Consider the following 25,606-nt stretch of genomic DNA (forward strand, 5'->3'; position numbering starts at 1 on the left):
GCATACACACACACACGGTGCACAGGCATACACACACATGGTGCACAGGCATACACACACATGGTGCACAGGCATACACACAAGCCAAACACAAACGCACATACAAATAATGATAATAATAATAAAATTCTTTTTAAAAATTAAAAATGAGCTGTGCAGGGGTGGTACACAGCTTTAATCCCAGCACTTGGGAGACAGAGGCAGGAAGATCTGTGAGTTCCAGGTGAGCTGGGTTTACAAAGTGAGTTCCAGGTCAGCCAGAGCCCCACAGGGAAACTCTACCTTGAAAAACGAAACAAGGGGCTGGAGTGATGGTTAAGAGCGCTGCTTGCTCTTTCTAAGGTCCTGAGTTCAATGCCCAGCAACCACATGGTGGCTTATAGCCACCTATAATGAGATCTGGTGCCCTCTTCTGGTGTGCATGCAAGCAAAACACTGTATATTTAATAAATAAATAAATCTTTTTTAAAAAAAGAGAAAGAAAAATGAAACAAAACAGTAAAAGCAAACAAAAACTCTCATAGAGTATTGTCTGTATTAGAAATATAAAGTAACTCCAGTACACAATCATATAGATACTTCATTTGGTTTGCATTAAATCACTATATGTTACTGACATATTCATATTCTGGTTGACAATGTTTATAAAGGGCATCAACACAAACAAAAGTGGAACTAAAAATCATTGCATTAAATGCATTTCATAATTTTAAAATTCAAGTAACAAAAAATTTTAGCAGCCAGGAAGTTTATTTATTCTTAATAAAAACAGATATTTCCATTATATTTCAAGAGGATAGAAAAATGAATTTTACATATTAAGAAAATGATTCTATTTTTCTGTCTCATCCAATAAAATGATACAATTTAACTTTGGAGTAATGTATATCATAGGAAGAACTTACACAAATTTCTCTTAGGTCACAAATATAAATCATTAAACTTATAATATGCATAAATATAAGGCAATACCATTATATTAAAGTACATTAAAAGCCTGGACACTATGAAATTTTGGGGGCGGGGAAAGGGCAGGGTTCAAGACAGAGATTCTCTGTGTAGCCTTGGCTGTCCTGGAAGTCGCTCTGCAGACGAGGCTGGCCTCGAACTCAGAGATCTGCCTGGTTCTGCTTCTTGAGTGCTGGGACTAAAGGCTTTTCTGGGAGAGTCAGTTTATAAGTTTCTATAAAATGTGTCACATAAGGAGTATCGTGCTCCAGGTTTAAGAGTTGGCGACACTAACTGTAGCAACATTTGCAGTTGCCTACTCAATAGTTACTTTCCCAGTTTACTTATTGCTAATATTAATCTTCATTTCTTTAATACTTAATAGTTTTGGGGAAAGAAGTTGATCTTTTCTAATGTTTCATTTTGGAAACAATTTCAGAATCACAAATGTTGTAAATATAGACCCAATCATTGAAATAAAAATAATTAACCAAGAACATTGGTAAGTGGTAACTAGTTAACAAACCCTATTTAAATTTTACCATCTGTTCCTTTAAAATGCTATCTCTGGTCCAGGGTCCTACATTTGTCATGTCTCCCCCAGTTTGGTAACTTTCTCTGTCATGTCTTTTACAAGGTTGACATCATTACCAAGTACCCTGCAGGTATTTTGTTGACTATGCTTCCTCATGTTTTGTCTTAAGAATATGAGAGAAGCAATATTGTACCGTTTTTGATTTGTTTTGTTTTTTGAGACAGGGTTTCCCCATGTAACCCTGGCTGTCCTGGACTCACTTTGTAGACCAGGCTGGCCTAGAACTCAGGGATCCACCTGCCTCTGCCTCCCGAGTGCTGGGATTAAAGGTGTGTGCCACCATGCCCGGTTTTGTGCCCTTCTTTTTTGTTTTGTTTGTTTTTTCAAGATAAGATTTCTCTGTGTAGTCCTAGCTGGAACTCACTTTGTAGATCAGGCTGGTGTTGAACTCAGAGTTCCACCTGCATCTGCCTCCCGAGAGCTGGGATTTAAGGAGTGTGCCACCAAGTCCAGTTTATTGTACCCTTCTTAATGCACTACATTAATAGATATTTGAGGCAAATACATCTTAGTGATATTAACTTTGATAATTTGATTTGTGAAGTCTGCTGGGTTTCTCAGTTGTAATGATCCTTTGTATTTAGAATCATGTAGGCAGACACTTGAGTTTATAAAATATACAAATATGGCTTCTTTTAAAATTCCATATATAGTATTTTATAGGTAATGAGTGTTTTTGGGTGCGTGTATATTAATGTGCACTATGTGTATGCCTGATAACCCTAGAGATCAGAAGAGATCCCTTGGAACTGACATTACAGGCTACTTTGAGCAGCCATGTAGGTGATGGGAGCCAAGCCTGGGTCCTCTGGGAGGGCAGTCGGTGTGCGCTCTACCTTCTCACCATGCAGGAAGAACAAACACTGTTTCTCATGAATACTGTATCATACTTACTGTAGGCCTAATAGATGGCTATTGTCTTTAACAATTTATACTGTAAAGCTTTCCAAATAACGCTTTTTCAATGTCTATAATTCTTTCTACTTTTACTAACTGGAGTTCCACTGATAAAGAATCATCCCTTTATTTTAATAGCACTGTAATTTATCATTATTTATTTGTTCAAGTTGTCTTAAACTTACTATTTTGAGTTTTTTCACTTTGTTCCTTTGTTTTAGGTTTTTTTTTTTTTTTTTTTTTTTTTTGATAAGGTCTCACGTAGCCCAAGCTGGCCTCAAACTACTAGGAGTCAAGGCTTACCAACTGCCTCCGCCTCCCAAGTGCTGACTATAAGCAGGCATCACCATGCGTGGTTTGTACCTGGTGCTCGGAATCAACCTCAGGGCTCTGCACATGTCAAGCACTCTACCACGTGAGCTGCACGACCAACGCTTATTAACTTTCACTATGTCCTTCTTTTCTGGCACCACAAATGCTCCCACTCATCTTCCATTCTAAAAACCTCAAGTGGATATTATCATTTCTCCAAAGAATATAGATTCCTTTAAAAATATTTTTTACTTATTCATTTTATGTGTATAATGATTTTGTCTACTTATACGTCTGTGTACCACTTGTGTTCTGAGGCCAAAGAGGGCATCAGATGCTCTGGGACTGGAGTTCACAGTTGTAAGCCATCATTTGATCACAGAACTCAGAAGTCCAGATGAGGACACGGGAGCATCTCTGCAAGCATCATCTACATAGATTTCAAAGCCAGCCAAAGTGACATAGTTACAAAAGTAAGTCAGGTCCTCTGGAAGAGCAGCCAAGTGGTCATAAACATTTAATCATCTATCCAGCCCACATAGGCTACTTTACTGGGAAACACTGCTTAGAAATCAGGATCTGAGGTAGATACAGAAGTGCTCGTGGTTTCTGAGGGGCCTGCTTTGAGGGCTTTAGCAGGCCATCTTAGAACACCGACCTATGTCCTCATCCCTATGAACAGAAATGCCAACGTCTGTACTACTTAGCTCTGTAAATATCATTTAGTGCCTACTGATAACTCCAAGTTTCATTCAATTCTTTCCCTTTCTGGGCTTTTAACTCCTTTCTCTTAAAACCATAGCAAGCATGACAATTGCAGCATTAACTGTCCATGCTACGCTTACTTATTTGAACCATTCTGGAATACAGATAAAGTAGTGTCAAGTCTCTTATTTAAACCAGCCATATTAACTTATCTGTAGTTATTCTGGAATGATGGGAAAATTACTGTCAGTAAGTTAAAGTCTGAAGTCTGTCCTGGCAAATGTTATAATAAAAAGCTCTCTAAGAGGTGATTACAAGGACGTGGCCATCTTGCCATTTTGTCAAATCTAAGAGGGAAAGGGAAACACGAACAATGATAGAGGACAAAGAAAGAAAAATCAAAAAGGTCTGAGTCCTTAGAGACTTATGAGTCATTGATTATATAATGATAAAATATCCCTTTTAAGACATTCTATGAGGAAGAACATAATTTCCTTAATACAGAAGTGACTTCTGGCTGTTGTTTGCTTGCCTGTGCTGTGCACAGTAAGAGAATATCTACTCTGAAAAAGCCCACGAACTTCTAATGCAAGCATCTATCAACTGCGAAGACTCAACACTCTTTCATTACAGAAACAGAAATGATTTATTGTATGGTTAGTCTAAACTGTATGCAATTTAAAACAACATCCTTAAAAAGGAATATACGGGCTGGGTGTCATGGTATACACTCAGAAGGCAGATAAAGAAGCAGTCAAAGCCAGCCAAGATGACATAGTTACAACAAAACAAAACAAACAAACAAAAAGTAACACACTCCCTTTCAACAACGCAAACCACTGACACTGTTATTAGGAAACAACTATCTATTAGAAAACACTTAATGTTTTTAAAAATATTATTTTAGACTTATATCATATATATGTATGAGTCATTTGCCTAGATGATTGTATGTGCACCAATGTGGGTCTCTGGTGCCTGTGGAGGTCGGAGGAGGACATCAGATCCCCTGCAACTGGACTTAGGATTATACACCATGACATGGGTGTTGGGAATTGAACCCCAGGTCCTCTGCAAGAACAACAAAAGCTTTGGATTTTGGGGGGAGAAGGAGGTTGTTTGAGACAGAGTTTCTCTGTGTAGCCTTAGCTGTACCTGACTTGTAGACCAGTCTGTCCTCAAAACTCAAGCAATCCACCTGCCTCTGCCTCCCTGAGTGCAGGGATTAAAGGCGTGCGCCACCATGTCCAGCTGCAACAAGTGTTCTTAAAACACTAGGTTTAGAGACTAAGACATCTCTCCAGCCCCAGGCTTAAAGTTGTTGTGTTCTTCCCATTTCTTAATCTATCTCTGCTATCTAATATAGTTTTCCAGGTGTAAAGAAAAGTCCCCCCCCCCTTTTTTTTTAGAAAAATATAAATGGCAAGTTATTCTAGCTTTCAGCTACAGTCTAGAAATATTAGAAACATGAGATAAGTTAGGCTCATATACTGTAAAGCGAATGTAAAGCCACTTGTCATGAGGACATTGCTTCTTGTTATGTAGACTGACTTCCTATTATGGCATCATCTATTTCACATTCTCAAACATGCAAACTCTAAATAACCATGAGTAAAATCTACTCCAAACTTGGAAAGTCACAAATAACTCATGGTTTAATAATAAAGCTATTCAGGGGGCCTTCTGGTCATTTTAAACTTCTTAGACACAGTGTCAGAATACCCCTTAGCATTCACTCTTTTGTGTACGTGTATACTCAGATACATACACACACATAATAAAGTCTCATGTAGCTCGCACCTGCCTGCAACTCCTGCTCTTCCTAGCTTCTACCTCCCAAGTACTGAGGTCACAGGTGCAGCTCTAGGCTCGGCTTCGTTGTTTTTAAAGACAAGTTCTCAGGTGGCTCTGGCTCTAAATATGAGGCTGGCCTGGGCTCCTGATTGTCTTACATCTATCTCCCAAGTGCTGGGACTACAGAACTGCCACCGTAGCCCCCTCGCCCTGGTTAAGACGGGGTCTTCACGCAGCTTAGGCTGGACTCCAGCTTACTATGTAGTAGACACCAGTCTAGAACTCATGACCCTCCTGCCCCACTCGCCAGTGCTGAGATTACAGTGTCTGCTACCATGTCTGGATTCTATTTTTACAAGTTTAGAAATCTCACAATTATTATTCTCTACTTTTTTAATACTTTGAGTACCAAGAATTAATATACCAAAGAAAAGGCTGACACACACAGAGAGTTCTCAATTAAATATTCTATGAAAAGATGATTTTACATTATACTTTACAGTAAAATATACATATACACATGTGTTAACTAAAGCTGTACTTAGAAATCATCTATTCTTTCTTACTTTAAAATATATATATAAAAAAAAACACAGTTAATTAGCCCAAAGCTAATTCATTATTATATAAGACATGAAGTTTTGGAGTTTTTTTTGTTTTGTTTTTAATGAGACTGGCTATCAGTATCAATTACTTAATAAGTAAGAAATTGGCATTATATACTGATACTTACAAAATTCGTTCCTTTTTCAATTTGGTTACTTTTATTTGTAAACCTGCAAAGTAACAAAGAAAAAAAAGTACAGTATTTTGTTACATGTTGTACCAATGCTAAAGCAGTTATCTAAATTCCTTTATGAGGCAAATACTACACCGTTAAGCCAATTTAGACTGGCTTCTGAATAATGAACCAGGTCCCATTTGATGTACGGTGCATTCCCCTTCCTTGTACCCTCAGGCTACGAAAATAAATCTGCAGCATTATTCTTTTAGTCTATTATATGACAGCCAAGTAGATTAAAAGTGAGTTATTTCCTTTCTAATAGTGAGGGCAAACATATAATTAGCAGTTCACTATAAATGCAGGTCTGTGTTTTGACACGGCCCATATATTTGTAACAGAAACAGTGCTTTTGTAGGCTCAAGTCTCTGGGGATTAAGCCAGATTGTGGCAGGCAGCCCTGGGTTAAATACTTAACAAAGGGCACTAGGATTTTTAGCTCTAGACATATGTAATTTTCTATTTTAATTAAGTCTGATACAAACCAAAATAGCAAGGAAAAATATGTATAAAGTAGTAGAGTAGTTCTAATTTTCATGGAACTAATAGAAAAGTAACCACTAAAAAGCACAAAACAATGCCTACAACAATTAGCAACTAAATATAATTGTAAACTGAAAGAATCAATTATTTATTATAAAAATTATAGTGCTGGGCGCTGGTTGGGGGTTGTGAAACTATACACCCATACTTTTCTGAAATTAGTGTAGCCTTGGAAAACAACTTAGCAATGTATAAAAGCTGCTCTCTGGCGCACGCCTTTAATCCCAGCGCTCGGGAGGCAGAGGCAGGTGGATCACTGAGTTTGAGGCCAACCTGGTCTACAGAGCGAGTCCAGGATAGCCAAGGATAACACAGAGAAACCCTGTCTCGGAAAAAAAAAAAAAGTTGTTCTCATTAGTATCTGATTTCTTGTGTTCTAACCTATGTAGAAATGCACAACAACAAAAATATTTAATGTTTAGCAATGTTAAAAGTATTTAAAGTAGAGATGTCTACATAAAATATATATAAAGTACCATTTGATGGAATAATAGCCTGTTTAACAAACCATACTATCTGAGTATATTACACAATCTTCACAGTCCTCAAAACTCTCTTAGAACATACACTGACCTGGACCCTGTGATGCACACCTGTAATATCAGCACTTAGAAGGCTGACCCAGGAGGCTCACAAGTTTTAGACCATCCTGGGCTTACATAGCTGAGTCTATCTCCAAAAAACAAAACAAAAAAACAAAAACAAAAACACAAAAACAAAAAAAAACCGTATAGTTGAATTTTTCTAGTTGAACATGGCTTTCTCTTCATCCTCTGCAAATCTGATTAACATAAGAGTAAAAGGACTTTCCATTTACTTTGATTCCTCATTAAGTTTATACTATTCTGTAATTTCTTCAACTACAAATATTATAAATACTTTAAAAATAAATTGCCTAGAAATTGTTAATGTTCTCTAAGAGTTTCATTTTGTTTCTTTTAAAAATTGGGTCTCCCAGACTGGAGCGATGGCTCAGGAGGCAAGCACTCGGCGAAGCATCGTTCTGGCAGAATTCAGAACTTATGACCCCACTAGAATAAAGACCAGAGTCAGCAGTTTTTGTCTCTTCTCAAAATGTGGGGAATTTTACTTGCTGACAGATTTTGTTTTTAATTTTGGCTGACATCTAAAACTCAGGTCTGCTTCTACAAGCGAAAAGCAGCCAAAGGTGAAATGGATTCTTGCCATGAAATAAAGATTCTTAATATTTTAGAAAAGAAACAATGAAGTGGAAAATCCACATAGACTTCAAAAGAAAAGTCTTGGGAAATATGAAAAGAGTACTCTTTTATAAGCGTTTGACACCTGTGAGGCATTCGTCCTGTCACGTAGATCAGCCCTGAAATGGGTTTGTCCGAGCATATGTGTACGTTTAAATTTTAGTATTTGCTATTCAGCAAGTCAATTTGGTGTCTGCAATTAGAACCCCTATAAATGTGCTTTAATCCTGCTCCACACCCATCGGAAGGAATGAGGCTGCACAACAACCCAGCTCCTGTATGAACAGGCAGTGTGCTCGGTGGTGTTGGCAACTGTAACAGTGGCAACCTGAGAACCTACCGAGGAAACCGTGCACAAAAGACTAAGCGCTACAGCACATCAATTAACCATGCCTATTTACTCTACGGATTTTGGAGGGAATCAAGGGCAGGTACATGCTCCTATATTACACTAAACAAGTTTAAAAGTTCATAAATGAGGCGAGAGTTCAATTTATGATATATAAATAGTAATCGTTGCTATTAATTCATGTTTCAGTTCTTTATTCAGATAAAAGCCACATATAGTAACTACTGTCGCTTCAGTTACTTGTGCTTTTGAACTAGAAATGATTAAACTAGTATCACTTCTCTTGACAAGTAGAACTTTATCTATAGAGCAAGTAATTTGACTTTACCAAAAAGCAATCTTACTATCTCTAACTATACAATGAATTATTTCTACTCTAAACTAAAACTTTATACTTATGAAATCAGTTATACCTAATGTATATGTACTCTGCTTAATATTTAATTTATTTCAAAATAGAGAAGCTAAGTGTGGTGAATTTCACTGAATTTATAGTAGTTATGAATGCAAGTAATAAAATAATAAATGAGAGCCACTTAGAGAGCTCTTCACGAATAGGCACTGGTACTATGAACCAAAACTGTTGATTTTGTAGTCTTCACATAAGTATTTTTTTGTAATGTTGACGAAACATGTAAGAATAAGCCGAATAATAGACAACTGTAACAATCAAAAAGCGAACTGCAGGGGCAGAGGGGATGCCACGTTAGAGCCTCCGCACTGTCCCAGGTCTCTAAAGCAGTTGCAATGACACCTCCAAAGCTGCCTCCTAGCTCTCTATGAAAATGGTTCAGATTTATGAAACACAGAGATTTCATTAGCTGAGATATAACAGAACCTAATGTCGACAGTGAACTGTATAAAATGGTATGAAAACAAATATTCTAAATTCTATCTTATTACCAGTGCTTTTAATAATAAACCTGATACCAAAATTTAAAAAAAAAAAAAAAAACCACAAAACTAAAAATCCTACCCAATACACCCTTAGGACTTTTGAAATTTAAAGAATTGTGAAACTTCTATTAAAATTCTATTAAAATCTGTTATGCTTTTTGTTTGTTTCTTTTCTTTCTTTCTTTCTTTCTTTTTTTTTTTTCCAAGACAGGGTTTTTTGTGTAGCCTTGACTGTCCTGGACTTGCTTTATAGACCAGGTTGGCCTCAAACTCAGAGATCCACCTGTCCCTGCCTCCCCAAGATCTAGAATCAAAGGCAAGTGCCACCACTGCCCAAGTTAAATCCTGTTATTCTGAATTCAAAGCATAAAAACTGTCAATGAAAGGAGACAATTATAATACTAAGACTAAAAGCTTAGCGACAAATATCTCTACAATTATCCCCTTGCAAACAATGCAACTTATAAACTGCTGATATTCAGCCCAAGATGGGAGACCATTTATTCTTTCTTAGTTTTAAAAGAAATGCATGTGGCTAGCATGTTATAGCATGGTCAGCGCACGCTGTTTTGTGTATGGCATATTATTGCTATCGTTTCACTATGCTTTGGTCAAATGAAGCAAACAAGAAACCCAAATGCTATATATAGCGGGCTATACAGCTGCACTAATTTCTTATGGTCGATTTCCTTGGCTGTCTATGTATGTATGTAAAAATTATGCATCTCAAGTAGTGCTTACTCTTCCTAACGTTTCTCCTTTGTCTTTTACGGACATGAAGCTTTAAGAAATAATGAGTCAATTTTGATTCCTACATATGCTTCAACACCTGCACTGTCCAGACAAGCCTATATTGATGTCTTGCAAAGAGCCTCTTGTATTGGTTTTTCTAAATAGATTCCTCAGCCATCTTTTAAAAGTGAGTCCCCTCCAGGTAGGTCCTTGATATTGTTACATAGTCAGAGGGTCTAGTTCTATATGGAACTATGTGAACACTGACAAAAGACTAATAAGACAAAGCCCTCTTTTGTTTGGAAAATATTCAGTAGCCCAAACTAATTTTTAAATAACATCAATTTTCTACAAACAGTGTTCACTGTGCTAAGCGTGGTGGTGCACACCTGTAATCCCAGACTAGGAGGCTGAATCTGGAGGACCGCGGTTTGGGGCCAGCCGGCACTACGTTACCATTTCTAGACCAGCCTGTGCCACACACGTGTTTAGAGGATACAAGTATGCTAAGGTTAAAAACTTAGTGACAAATACCTCCACAATCACCCCGTGCAAACAACGCAGCTGGTAAACTGTAAGCTTTTTAAAACAGTCTTACACAAACAAAAACAACAATCATTTAAGGCCTTCAAAAACTGTGTAAGTAGGCCACAAGTCGGCTTCCTATGCGCCACCTTCTCAATGCTTGTACAGCACACTAACACTCCTGGGACCATGAAGCCTATTATGAAACAGCAACAAGGACGGATCGCACAATATAAAAGAATTATCTACTACAAAACAAGGGTAAGCTATCTACTGTGTAGTATTTGTCAGATTTTATAACAAACATATAGTTTTGCTCAAGTAATATATTTTTTATTTTCTTTTTTAAAAGTTAGCTCTCTATTCTACAACAGAGCATCTTTTTTTTTTTAAAGATTTCTTTATTACATAGATACTGTTCTGCCTCCACGTATGCCTGCACATCAGAGGAGGGCACCAGATCCCATTCTAGATGGTTGTGAGTCACTATGTGGGTGCTGGGAATTGAACTCAGGACCTGTGGAAGAGCAGCCAGTGCTCTTAACCGCTGATCCACCTCTCTAGCCCTTTTCTTTAAAATGCTACTTCATTATAAAATAGAGGTATCCTGACGACCCTGTTTACAGAAGAACATAAAAAAAGAAACCTATCAAACTATATTTCACTGTTAGAATAAGACAAAAATTAAAACTTTAAACAGGTGTGTTATTCAACTCTCTAGCATTAATAATAAAATACTTGAAATTAGAAAGAGCAGGGATTAGATTGGCAAGATGGGTCAACAAGTGCAGGTGCTTGTCGCCAAGTCTAACGGCCAGAGTTCAATCCCCCAAATCACATCTCCCAAAGCTGTCTCTGACCTCAACTAATCTATGTGCTTTATATGAAAGTATCTCCTGAACAGAGATAGGAAAAAGGCTAACAACTGCAGGGCATGGCTGTACACCCATAACACCAGCACTTACGTAGGTGGAGGCAAGAGGAGCAGGAGTTCAAGTTTACCCTAACTACACAGCAAGGTCACAATCAGCTTGAGCTAAGTGACACCTGCTCCAACTGCCCATCCCCACCCCCAACAAACCAACAACCTCAGGTACATAAATCAATTATAGACAAAAACAGCACCTGGGAGATAGAGGCAGGAGGATCAGGTCAAGCCTAGGATACATCATCATACACTAGCTCAAATTTTTATAAGGAAATAATTCTATTTGATACAACATGGAAATAAAATGCTTAGAAGACAAAAGACTAATACACTAAAAATTATAAAATCTTCCTGAAAAAACATTATAGAACATCAAAGATATTTCATGCTCATGGTCAGCCTGGGCTACATAAGGAATTTGGGCCAGGCCTGACTATGATTTGCCTTATGCTCTCTAGCAGGGGAATGGTTTTGCCAACTGCAGATAGTTTCTGCAATTGTGTGACATTTGGAACTCCGGGAACTTTCAGAGGGTACATAAATGCTAGCATCCCAATAGGCGAGGTGGGTGGCTGTCGGTCATACAGGTTGCAGTTTGTTAGTAATCATGCTCAAAGAAACAAGAAGAAAGAAATCAGACACAAGGGTTCTATCTTCCCTTTTTTCTATCCTCCTTTCTGTCCTATCTAGTGATGGGGGGGTGGGGGACAGGGGACGGGGGGGATAAAGGGCGGGAAAAGAACCCACAGATTAACAAAGACCAGCTATAGTAACCATCTCCTCAAATCTGATAAAGCAGATAGCTTAGACGCTTGTAGTTACATCTCGGGCCTCTTTCTCAATATGGGACCATTTGAATAATCAATTCATAATCAACAATTGGAACTCAAGAGCTAATCCTAGCTACACATGTTGGTCCACGCTTTCAATCCCAGTGGGAGGCAGAGGTAGGAGGATTCTGAATTCAAGGCTAGTCTTGAATTCCAAGATACCCAGGGCTACACAGAGAAACCTTGTCTCAACGCCACCCGCCACCACTACCAAAAAAAAAAAAAATCCTAAAGATTAAAGCTGGTGAGAATCTCCTCAGTATATACACACTGCTAACCTGAGCCTGTCTGCTTTCCTAGCACTATAACACTTAACAGACTCTCATCACATTTCCACCTAGAAATATATCCATTGTCTGTAATTCTTTGGGGGTGGGGAGGAAATTCAAGCTTTTATCTCCAGTTTATTCCTCTCAGGGAATCTTCCGCATCCTCCAACCACCCATATTGCCTAGATGTACACAACTGTAATGCCTGGTCTGAGAGGGGGAAAAAATCCACAAACATATACTGGTCCTTCCTTTATCTTCCCAAATACAATACATTACATTAAAATTCTGTCATACAGCAGTGCTTTGAGCAAGTATCTCTATGTACACTAGGACTTACAGGACTACTTCGAAGTTCATACTTTAGAATCTGAGGCTATTATCATAAGGTTTGGCATAAATCATAAATTTCCCATGGAAAAGACTCAATACATCCCTACAATTAAGGCGAGAGCTGCCTCAGGTGGACCAGATTGTAATGCACTGCAGTGTATGTTAAAGCTGAGGTGCGCTGTAATAGGAACACATGGTTGCAGTAGGCAACCAAGCCTGACTCACTGGGAGGGCACTCACTCAACATACAGGAGGCCTTGGCTTCCTTCCTTAGCATCAGTGCAAAGAACAAATTTGCAATAGGAAACATTTCTCACATTGTGAGGACAATCTATCACGCATTAGAGATCTGAAAAAGCAAAAACAAAACCAAAACAGCCTACCTTCTGATCCTCCTGCCTCCCGTCCCAGAGGCTGGGATTCCAGGTGAGTGACACAGCATGTTTTCTGTGGGGCTGGGGGATTAAACTCAAGGCGCTGTAGAAGCTAGGGAAGCAAAGCTGGGCGTGGTGGCACACACCTTTAATCCCAGCACTTCAGAGGCAGAGGCAGGCGGATCACTGTGAGTTCGAGGCCAGCCTGGTCTACAAAAAGTGAGTCCAGGACAGCCAGCCAATGACTGTTACGCAAAGAAACTCTGTCTCAAAAAAAAACAAAACAGAAAGAGCTACATCCCTAAAGTATCTTTTGATATGAATATTTATATACTCCTTCTAAATACAACTACTTAATCTGTGCATCCACTGCACTTCATACACATCTTTTTTAGCTCTTATTTCACTGCACTGTGCATGACTGTTTCCATGACTATCTCTGACAGCCTACAGGAACTTTGAGAGTAAACTGCCATTCACTTTCGTGTATGAGTGTTCAGTAGAAAACGGATCCTATGGCTGGAGAGATGGCTGAGAGGTTAAGAGCACGGGTTGCTCTTCCAGAGGTCCTGAGTTCAATTCCCAGCAACCACATGGTGACTCACAACCATCTATAACGAGACCTGATGCCCTCTTAAGGAGCGCAGGTGTACATGCAGGTGAAACACTGTATACATAATAAATAAATCTGGAAGGAAGGAAGGAAGGGAGGGAGGAAGGAAAAAAAGAGATCCTGAAAGGCTTGTCAGATTACAGAAATAGTACTCATATCTCTAGGTAATCCTGCAAATAACAGTAAAAAAAGGATAAAAGATTTTTAACAGCTAAGATTACAAAGCCAACAGGAAGATGAAATTACAATTCAAATCTAAGTCTTCAGTCAATAAATTCTACTGCTTTCTTTAAACGACAAATTGTTAAGAACTGTATTCTAGCAGCTGGAGCAATGACTCAGCAGTTAAAAGCATTCACTGCTCCAGGTTCAGTTCCTAGGGCCCACGTGGTGGCTCACTGACTAAACTCCAGTTCCACAGGACCTGATAGCCTCTTTTGGCCTCCATGGGCTCCTGAAAACACACTGTATATAAATATGCAGGCTCACACACATACACATAAAATTTTTAAAAAATATTTTAAAAACTAAAAAAGCCTTTATTCTGTAGTAGTTGTAGTTACAAAGCAACAATTCATCAATAAAACAAATCATAAAGCATTACGATAGTAAATGCTCCTTGAAGGTGAGACGTTTGCCCCTAAATAAGGTTATTTCTCTCTGAAAATATATAAAATAATCAAAGCTAGTTTCCTCCATCATAGCCTCAAGCACATAAGCAAAGACTGTACCTTGCACTTCCTTATCATGATACTCTTTGAGTTTTATCCAGAGTTCCTTGAAGTCACTGGATACATCTGCAGAGTTAGGGCTTCCACAGCTGCTTCCTGAGACGCTCATTTTGCTCGCCAGGCTTCACGCTTCTCTTTGGCCTTTCTTCTTTCCTTACATAGGGGGTTGCTGAAACACCTGAAGTGACAGATTGCAACGTAAAGTCATTTCCTGCATTCGCCTTTATAGAATTTGAAATCAGGATGAAAGCAGAAGCCCAGCTATTTCCAAGGTTCCTGCATCTATTTACAAGCAATCATTCAGGGAATTTCTTAAAGTTGAGAAGGAGTGAGGAAAGAAGATAATGGCGAGAGCAGGCGCATGTCGGGCGGATCGCTAAGAACTGAAAGCCAGCCTGGTCTATGCAGTGAGTTCCAGCAAGAGCCAGAACTACATAGTGAGACCCTATATCCAGAGGGGGGAGGAGGGTCAGTTATTTGGCCGACATATGGGGTAAATTTCCAGGCAGATTTTTAGTTTTTCCATGCAAGAAGGAGTAATTGCATGAATTACGTTAAAGTAAAAAGGGCTCTAGTAATACTGAAAGGTTTATAATCATCCACAGTCAGTATTCACTTACCCTTGTAAAATTACTGGCACAGATTTATAATCCCAGCACTCCAAAGATGGAGGAGGATCCCAAGTTCAAGGTCAGCCTGGGCTATGTAACAAGACTGGGGGGGTGGAGCCGCAAGCCGGATCAGCGAGTAGAAGTGCCTCCAGTCCTGACAGCTTGAGCTGATCCCTGGACGGGAAAGGAGGAGAGAGCTGGCTCCAACACGGTGGCTTCTGACTCCCACATGTGCATGCAGGGGTGTGGGCACATACACGCACTTACATGCTAAGTAAATACATGTGTAGTAATGATAAGCATGCAGGGAATGAGAAGTGTAGCTGAGAAAAGAAGTGCTTGCTGAGCAAGTACGAGAACTTAGGTCAATCCCTAGCACTGAGGGGAACTGAGGGGAAGTGTTGCTTTAGCCTTTGGAGTCTACTGAAGCCAACACTAGAGGCATTCCTGAATTCACAGTCACTCACAAAGACACATGTGTAAGGCCCAGCACATGGCTGACGCTAACACACGGGAGGGCCATGTGTAATTCCGAGAACAAATCAGTAAGACACACATACAGCAACGCTCTAAGGACGCACTTTCTATTTGGAGGTACAAAGCTCCTGGGGTAAAGGTATGTTGTGACTCGTTCACAGTAACAGTCAATCACTAACTGTAAAACTTATGAAGCCCCTAGAAAGAGCTCAAGTGGTCTAATAACAATTTTAAAATGTGTTCTTTTCTTTCCCTTTTGTTTGTTTTGTTTTTTGTTTGGTTTTTCGAGACAAGATTTCTCTGTGTAGCCTTGGCTGTCCTAAGCTCACTTTGTAGACCAGGCTGGCCTCGAACTCAGCGATCCGCCTGCCTCTGCCTCCCGAGTGCTGGGATTAAAGGTGTGCGCCACCATGCCTGGCTTTTAAAATGTGTTCTTAACTGAAACTGAAGAGATCATGTTAAAAACTGTCAGACTCCCATTTTGTTAGAAACAGTCTAACTCCATTCCAAAGACCACTAACTGGCAAAATTCCCTGCCAGAGGGTCCAGCTGACCTTATACTAAACTACACTCTGTCTGCACTCTTGTTATCTATGATGCAATGGTGTCATAATTCATACTTTACTATATACATACTTGGCTACACTTTGGATATACTCTAAACACTGCCAGACACACTTTCAAGGTTAGCTGGAACTTCTTGTTAGCAAAATAACTTGAGTCAGAGCTGACCACCCTGTCCCACCATCTGCCCTTGTATGAGCTAATTGCAGTTTTCACCTTCAAATATGCAATTCAACTTCCCCTCAAGGACAAGGTTTAGATCCGGAACTGGCCACCTCCCTGAGCTCAGAAAATAAAGCTTTCAAGCCAACAAAACCATTAATTAGCTACCATTACAAAAGTAACATTTTTAGCACGTTGACTCATGCCTGAATCTCAGCAACTGGGAAGGCTGAGGAGGACTGCTCCAAGTCCCAGGCAAACCTAGGCTACTCAAAAAAATGACTGCAAGTGTGTTGGTGTACACCTTTAACTCCAGAACTCAGGAGGCAGAGGCAGGCGGAGCAAGACCAGCCTGGTTTGCAAAGTGAGTCCAGGATAATCAGGACTACACAGAAGAAACCCTGTCTCAAAAACAACAACAAAGAAAACACACACACACACACACACACACACACACACACACACACATGACTGGAGGTGGAAGAGAAAGGTGGGGACAGAAGAGGAAGCAGGACAAAATAGTCTAGAGATGTGGCTCAATTGGTTAAAAAAAATAAGTCTATGGGCTGGAGAGATGGCTTAGAGGTTAGAAGCACTGACTGCTCTTCCAAAAGTCATGAGTTCAAATCCCAGCAACCACATGTTGGCTCACAACCATCTATAATGAGATCTGTATACATAATAAATAAATCTTTAAAAAAAAAAAGTCTAAGAAACAAAAGCCAAATCGAAACTTCTAAAGCTGCAAGAATACACCCAACCTGATAATATTGCATAATGACATGTGTGTATGAAGATGCCACAATGAAACCCATTTCTAAAAGTTATTTTTTTAAAAAATGTATGCAAGCACTTGGTTATCAGTAAAGCACTATAGAAATAATACATGCATTTACTGCAGTTAGGTTTTCTAAAAAGAATCAGCAAACATTAAACATATATAGATTTCAAATAATCTTATTAATTTTCTTGGGTACACTAGTTACTGTTAATTCTCTTGGATGCAATAGCGATGTGACCATTTAAACGTTTTTGTAAAAAAATTTTTTTTACAAGGCTTTTGTTTGTTTTTGTTTTTCAACACAGCTTTTCTCTGTGTAGCCTTGGCTGTCCTGGACTCACTTTTTACACAAGGATGGCCTTGAAGTCACAGAGATCCTATTGCCTCTGCCTCCCTGAGTGCTATGATTAAAGGTGTGGGTTGCCACGCCCAGCTAAAAAATTTTATTTCTTATGGTGCTGAAAAAAGAATCCAGGGCCTCCAGCCTGCTAGGTGAGAACCCCTGAGATACATCTCCATCTCCACTTTCCTTTTTCCACTAAAAGGCTTTGTCTGTTACAGGAAGATTATGTAATGAACTAACGTTGTCTGGAACTTGCTTGGGTGGAGATGAGACAAGAACAGCTTACTTTGACAGTTATTGAAACTGAGCGATGAATGTGGATACGAGGGGACTAATAACGTTACTGTCCCTCCCTTGTGAACATCCATTTGATATTAATTTTTTAAAGTGAGATGTTTTATCTTGCAAGCCTATGTTTAACTACTTAGACGTAAAAGATACATTATGGCCCATAAGAGACTGTATTTAGTTATATGTAAAAGCATGAGGATTATACTTTTATTAGTCATTTTAGTGACTTATCAGAACTCTAGGGCCTGGCGTGGTGGCGCACACCTTTAGTCCCAGTACTTGGGAGGCAGAGGCAGGCAAATTGCTTTGAGTTCGAGGCCAGCATGGTCAACAAAGTGAGTCCAGGATGGCCAAGATAGCATAGAGAAACTCTGTCTCAGAAAACAAAACAAAACAAAAACAAAATAGAACTCTAGGAAGAGGTACAATTATTAACTTCAGTTTAAAGTTGGGTTATAAAAGAGTAAGTGACCTGCCCAAAGTAATAAAGCTAGGACACAGTTACTTCTGGGCTAGGATTTGAGCCCCAAAATATACTTCTCTGTATCAAGAAAAACAAAAACAGCAGTATGCCGGGCAGGAGGCAGAGGTAAGTGGGACACGACTTCGAACCCAGCCTAGTACAAGTTCCGGGACAGCTAGGGCTACACAGACAAACCTTGTCTTGAAAAGTAAAAGCAGGGCTAGAGAGATGGCTCAGAGGTTAAGGGCACTGCCTATTCTTCCAGAGGTCCTGAGTTCAATTCCCAGCAACCACATGGTGGCTCACAGCCATCAATAATGTGATCTGATGCCCCTTCTGGCCTGCAGGTGTACATGCAGGCAGAACACTGTATACATAATAAATAAATAAATCTTAAAAAAAAAAAAGCAAAGCACCCTCACCACGCCAAAAAGTTAAAAATAAAAAAAGAAAGTTTAAAGATTGAATTACTTTAATGGAAAACTTAAAAATCTGACAGTTAAAACTAGTAGTATCATTTAGGAAATGCCTCAGTGACGAAGTAGTTAAAATAATTCAATGTTTTTGTTGTTTTTGAAACAGGGTCTTATTATGTAGCACTGGCTGATCTGGAACTTGCTACGTAGGCCAGGATGGCCTCGAACTCAGAGATCCGCTTGCGTCTGCGTGCGCCACCACTGCCCGGCTTCAAGCGCTTTTTAAAACAACTACGTTAAAACCACTATGAATACCAAGTTGGCAAATGTCAGTTCACGGCATCCCTTCCGTGTACTGTGCTCGCCCAGCACTTTGCAGCCCATCTTTTTTGCTCCGAACCGTTATCCGCTGCGCACCGCGCCCTGGTCTCTCCCAACACTCCTGTCGTCTCCCGGGTGTCTGCGGGCACGGAGGCTAAGGGCGATCCCTTTCCGTGTGTCCTCGGCATCGCAAACCTCCACGCCGAAGACGCCCGGACGACCAGACGGTCACAGCACACTCAGCGTCCCTCCAGCCCCGTCTCCATCAGCCGCTCCCGAGGCGCCCCTCGGGTCCCCAAGCGCTCGCCGGGTCCGAAGCTCCGCGGAAAGCGCGCGCGCACAGCCGGCGCATGCGCGGGGCGGGCTCAGCGCGGAGGGGCGCGTACTCCAAAGCGCGCCGGAGCCCGGGAGAGAAGCCGGGAGCCGGGAGCAGGGCCCGCCGCGTCCTGCGAGCCGGCCCGGGGCGCAGCCGACCTCGGCGGGCGCCTCCCGCGACACGGCCGCCAGGACCTCTGCGGACGCGCCGGCTCCCGGCCGGAAGTGGCCGCTCGGACCCGGCGGGCCGAGCGTGAGGAAAGGAGGGGAGCCCGTCTACTCACCGCTTCCGAGGCTCCCTGGAGAGCCCCGCGGAGGAGCGCGACGTCCTCCTGGCCGGGAAGGCCCCGCCGCTCGCCCCCGCCTCCCTTCCCTCTCCCGGCCGCCGAGCCCTCAGCGGGGACGGCCAGAGCCTCCCGAAGGAAGGCCGGAGGGCAGCCGGCCCCGCCCGGGCCCGGAGTCCTGCGGCGTCACGTGACGTCACGCGGCCGGCGTCACGCCCCTCCTCTCCCCACCCCACCCCCAGTCGCTGGGCTGAGGCCGCCGAGCCGGTGGGTGGGTTGGAGCGCGCTGCTGAGACGAGCTTCCCGGGGGTCCCGCGAGCGCGGCGCACCCAGGCCGGGGCGCGAGCCCTTGGGTCGGACGAAAGTTAGCCTTGACGGTGCTCACGGCTAGCCCGAGATGGACCACACGGAGGGTTAAGATGGAAGGATGTGGGCATGGTTGTCAGCCTTCTAGCTATGGCTTACAGTTTAGTGAGGGGGATCTGAAAGGATGGGGGGTGGGGGTGGAGAACGTGATGAGTTTCTGGCAAGTGCAGAATAAGACATACGTGTCTAGGATTATTTCTTAATTAATAATAATAATTTCTTGAGTATCCCAGGCGGGCTTCAATCTCACTCTGCGTGATCTTGAACTCTGATCGTCCGTTTCCATTTTCTGAGTGCTGCCATTACACTGTAATATTACAGGCATGTCGCAGCCACCACGCCAAGTCAGTTTCTTTTTTGGTTTTGGTTTTGGTTTTTGGTTGGTTGGTTGGTTGGTTGGTTTTTGGAGACAGGGTTTCTCTTGTAGCCCTGGCTGTCCTGGACTTGCTTTGTAGACCAGCCTGGTCTCAAATTCACAAAGATCCACCTGCCTCTGCCTCCCAAGTGCTGGGATTATAGGTGTGCACCACCATGCCCGGAGCAGTGCTGGGTATCTAACCCAGGACTTCGTGCATGCTTAGTAAGCACTTTACCAACTGAGCCACGTTTCTAGCACTTGCGTGATTGTTTTTTTAAAATAAGAATTTCCTGTGGCTTGTTTTAAGATTCAAAGTCTATAAGGAGAAGAACCAATTTGAATATAAACAACAGAGTCTAAAAAGCAGATAGAACCACAGTCTCATGTTAAACCAGTCCACTAGTTTTCTATGATGTGCCTGTGTCCCTGAAGACCTGGGGATAATGCAGGTTGTCACAGTTGAGTAGTGCTGGACGTGGAGACTCAGGCCTGTAATCCCAGCACTGAGAGGGCAAAAGCAGCAGTGAGACTAGCCAAACTGAGGCCAGCCACTCGTCTCAGATCTTAAGGGAGAAATACTTTATTTACTCTTCGGGATTGCACATTCCAGGGTGTGCTACAATCTTACCACTGCCGTATAAAAAGTTGGAGTCGTTAAAGGGGCTACTAAATATTCATTACTGTTACAGAAATTGCCCAGTTTTTCTTTTTTTAGATCTTACTATTTTATGAGTATGAGTGTCTACATGTATGTGTGTGTACGGCATGCATGCTGGTACCTACAGAGGCTGGAAGAGGGCGTTGGATCCCCTGGAACTGGAGGGATAGATGGCTGTGAGCCTCCATATAGACACTGGGAACCAAACCTGGCCCTCTGCAAAAGCAGCCCGCGTTCTTAATTGCTGAGTCATCTCTCCAGCCCCTTCCCCATTTTCTAAGACTTAATCAAAAACTGAAGAATGGATTTTATTTTTCCTCCACAAACACTCTACCACAAAGTTATGTACCCAGTGCCCATCATTATGCTATTTTTAGTTCCTAATTGTCAGAGTGAAACTTGTGCTGTTTCTGATAGAAATAGAAAGTTTGGTTATAAATGGAAAGAGCCTATGATCAGTTTGTCATTTAATAGAATATACAAGAAGAGAACGGTTTTCTGAAGAAAAGGTGTTTAAGGGCCTGGAGAGATGATGGCACAGCGGCTAAGAGGACATTTAGTGCTTTTAGAGAGGACCCAGGCTCTGGTCTCAGCACCCTCATTAGGCTGTTCACAACTGGCTGCAGTGTTGGTTCCAGGTGTTCTGAAACCTTCAGAATGCTGAGGGCACCTGCATGTACATAAATTCACACAGGCACGCATACACATAAATGCAAAAACCTTTTAAAAAGCTATTTTTGAAGCTAGTGTTACATTGTGGTACATACCTATAATCCAGCCCTTGGGTGTCCAGGAGTCGGAACTAGGGTGATTGCTGTGAGTTTAGCACCAACCAGACATAGCCAGACCTGCCTTAAGCAACCCATACACCTTTCTGTGTGTGTAATCCATTTATATAAGTCGGAATCCCTGAAAACATCTCTTTTAAACATCCTGTCAAATCTTTCACCAAATCCTGTCAGCCATACCTACGGAATCATCTCCTAAATCCATCCCTTTCCTTTCATCAGTGACCCCATAATTTACCATGATCTCTTATTTTTGTTTGTTGCTGAAACAGAACACATGCAACCTACCTACCTACCACGTAGGTAAAGTTGGCCTTGGCCTCCTGACACTCCCACCTGTCAGGTCCAAATGAAACTCCTACAAACTCCAAAAGGCACTCCAAATACCCAGCCGTGAGCTCAGCCTGGACTATGGGAGGATTTCTGGCAGGTAACAGCCAGCATTCCTCAGAAAGTTGTGAAGCTGGTTCCTCTACCAAAAGGAGTCATTTCTCTTATCTCTGGAAGAAGGGACGGATGGCCACCTGTGGTGTGCGTTAGCATGTCAAGGCTCCTGTTGGCTTCCTGGTTCCCTCAGTGTCATAAGTAACCTGGTAATGTCAAAGCCCGCGTTAGCGTATCTCTAGCTCTCAGCATTCTCTCGGTCCCTGCTATTCTCCCCTCCATCACAAATAGCTCCGGCTGCGTCCAGTCTGCTGCCTGTGTTCACTCTGCTCTGGACTCTTAAGATGCCCGTGGCTGTTTCCTCTCCCTCATTATCTACAGCAAAACCTTCCCTTTGACCACACCACGGAGCAGTCACGTCATCAGTTTACATACTGCCTCCCCCTATGAAGTAGCAGCGGGATTACAGGCGCGCACTACTGGGATCTCTTTACTTTATTCTCCACCCAGTCACCTGTCTAGACCTTCCTCTTCTCCGACACTGAGGAAAAACTGAGCATCTTTTGTCAATTGGTGCATCTACTTACTATCTATGTGTATTGCTAAACTTTTTTTAAGGACACGTATACACACTTTGTAGACAGAACTGAGTGTGGATCCTGTTCTCACTACTGATTGAGTGACTTCTGTCATATTTTCCCTGCCCATAAAATGAGTATAGTAGTGCAGACTTCACAGGGAATAAGGGGTAAATGAGTATATGCAAGCTAGTTAAGATAGTGTTCAAATATATAATATATGGTCAATAAAAGCTAACTATTATTAGTATTTCTGAGCTAAGACACATTGTGACACATTTAAAAGTAATATTAAATAATTGAAGAATAGGATTAAAGCCTTAATCTCCAAAAACAAAATAAATATTTTAAAATTAAAGTATGAACTGAGCATGGTGGTGCATGCCTTTAATCCCAGCACTCAAGCGGCAGAGACAGAGACTGGGTTCCAGGCTAACAGGGTCTACATAGTGAATTACATTTAAGTTTAAAATACTAGTTTTGTTTTGTTTTTTAAGGTAAATTTAAATTACCCTGTTCCCTTTTAAAATGCTAACTTCCAGACCAGTCTGCACTGCAGCTGTGAATTTAAATCTGATAATGTCACTTTGCTGCTTAAATCCCCTCAGGGCTTCCTGTTACTCTTTCTCAAAAGCTCTTTTGCATTTCTGTTCTCCGCCTCATTTAGATGCCCCTAAATCCTGCTGTTGTTTCTTCCTGTATTTCTCACCAAACCCCTTTCCTCTTTACCAGTCATCTTTAATATCACAGTAGACAGTTCCTTTTCTAGCTCTATGATCCTCCTTACACTTTTTTTTTGATACAGCTTTAATTGATTAGTTTTTCTCACATTTAGGCTTATCTGTTCCTTTTTTTTTTCCCCCTTGAGACAGAGTTTCTGTGTGTGGCCTTGGCTTTCCTAGACTCTCTTTGTAGACCAGGCTGGCCTTGAACTCATGGAGATCAGCCTGCTTCTGCCACCATGCTTGGCCATTTTTTTTTTTAATGTTTATATATATAAGCGTTTGTATGCATCTTCTTGGAGGTCAGAAGAGGGCATCAGCTCCTCCAGAACTGGAGTTACAGGTGCTGGTTAGCCACCTGATGTAAGTGCTGTGAAGCAAACCAGGCCCTCTGTAAGAGCAGTCACGTACTCTGTTGCTGCTAACCTATTCTCTAGCTCCCTTCTTACTTTTTGTTGTTGTTTGGTTTTGGTTTTTTGAGACAAGAGTTTCACAATGTAGACCTGGCTGTCTTGGTACTCACTATGTAGATCACGCTGGCCTTGAACTCACAAGATCCACCTTACTCTGCCTTACAGAGTGCTGGGATTACAGGCGTGCGCCACCACACTGGCTTGCTTCCTTGTCCACTTTTAATCCTCTGGCTGGTGAATGAATTGGGCATCTCTTGATCAGTTCACATTTTTCTTGTATGTGGAAACCTTTGGACACAGTGAAAAAGCTATGCCAGGTGTGGTGGCTCAGGTTTGAAGTCCTAGCATTCGGGAAATGGAGGCAGGAGGGTCAGGAGTTCAAAACCAGCTTTAGCTATGCCTGAAGTGCCAGGCCTTCCTACAAACAAACAAACAAACAAACAACAAAACAAACTTTGATCTTCTTTGGTTTGTCTTTTTGTTTTTGTTTTCTTTTTTCTTCCCGTTTGTTTTTCAGGCTGGGTTTACTATGTGGCTCAGGCCTATAGCTCACTCTGTTGCACAGACTGGCCAATTATTCACTGTGTGATGGACGGTGACCACAAACTCTTAGTCATCTGGCTTCCACCTCCCAAGTAGTAGGTTGTAAGAGTGTGCCACCATATCCATCACTTTTATGAGATTTTTATAATGTCCACTTTAATCGTGATCATAGTCCTAAATATGTGCCTCAAGGACGAATTCTAAGGACTACCATGGGATTAAATTATGAAGTTCCAAATACTTCCTGAGAAAGCATGCATAACAGAGAAGCAGTTACTTTGAACTCTTCATAGTACTGAGATATATATATATATATAAATAATTTATGGTTTAGAATTTTTGTATATTCGTGTAATTTTCCTCACACTGGTGTAAAAGTGATATGTGCTCAGGAGAAACCAAACTTCAGATTTTTGCCTTTTGATCTTTTCCGAGGCTAGTGGTAACTCGAAGGGATTCTGTTATAGCTCTGGGCGTCCCCAGTGAGCTGGAGCCCCAAGACAGTTGCTTGGTCATAGAGGAGACAAAGCGCACAAGATACTGTGTGGATAAGCTCAGGCGTTAAGGGTTTCTTGTTGTTGCTGATCTTTTATTTTGGCGAGTGTGTGCGTGCAGGCGTGAGTAGCCTTGCGCATGCCCGGCAAGTGTTCTATCGCTGAGCTGCAGTACCAGCCCTGCTAAATGTGTTTTGACTTAAGACAATTGTAGTTCATTTAGATTTGTGGGGACACGGCCCTATTCTAAGACAAGGCCTAGTGATGGCAGAGTTACTCTGGGTCCCTAGCACCCCACTCCCAGAGCGGCCCCAGTTATGGCTGTAAGCACAGGTCTCAGCACATTAGATGCTCAGTGTAGAAACTCTTGTGATAAAATGGTTAAAATGGGAAATTCTGTGCTGTGTGTATTTAGTCAGTTTAAATTGCTGTCGTCTTAGCCTGCAGTGCAACTACAGGGCTTTTAGAACGTAGGGCCTCATGTAGCTTTCGGAGCCATTGAACTCTCACCATTTTAAAAGGCAAAGTCTTGCTTCTACAATGTATGCTTAACTCCCACAGCTCGCTAAGTAGTGTTGTGAAGGGAAAATCACATGTCAGGCTAGACTAATGACACTAAAATTACATGCTTTTAAGCCTCGTGGAAGGCGTTGGGTAATCCTTAAACTAGCCTTTGCTCAGCTTCTTCTAGTTCCTTTGCTGTCTTCCAAGCCTTCAATGTATTACTCAAGGTTTTCTGTACAGTATTTTCATTTTCAGCTGAAAAGCTAGTCTAGATTAAATAAGACAATTGAGCTAAGTGGTGTATCTTCCTAAAGGTTCTTTCCCACTTCTGTGATTTGAACAATGCCGTATTGCAAGTTAAAAAAAAAAATCAAATTCTTATCATCTTCTTTTT

At 41.4% G+C, this 25,606-nt stretch overlaps 1 protein-coding gene across 4 annotated transcripts in view; it reads right to left on the bottom strand.

Moving 5' to 3' along the window:
* Positions 1 to 25,606, bottom strand: part of RBBP8 (RB binding protein 8, endonuclease) — a 91,588-nt gene that overhangs the window by 49,496 nt on the left and 16,486 nt on the right. The window contains exons 1-3 of one of the 4 annotated variants that reach the window (XM_084780715.1): positions 19,405 to 19,589; positions 14,377 to 14,554; positions 5,985 to 6,027 (exon numbers count right to left, since the gene is read on the bottom strand). In XM_084780715.1, coding sequence (XP_084636841.1) covers positions 5,985 to 6,027; positions 14,377 to 14,485 — 152 coding nt within the window. In that variant the 5' untranslated portion in view covers positions 14,486 to 14,554; positions 19,405 to 19,589. Of the gene's footprint in view, positions 1 to 5,984; positions 6,028 to 14,376; positions 14,555 to 18,884; positions 19,117 to 19,404; positions 19,590 to 25,606 lie in introns of those variants that run through there. The other 3 variants (XM_084780716.1, XM_084780717.1, XM_084780718.1) reach the window with 3 other exon arrangements.

Source organism: Acomys minous, assembly GCF_964271855.1.
Source record: "Acomys minous genome assembly, chromosome: 4".
Lineage (NCBI taxonomy): Eukaryota > Metazoa > Chordata > Mammalia > Rodentia > Muridae > Acomys > Acomys minous.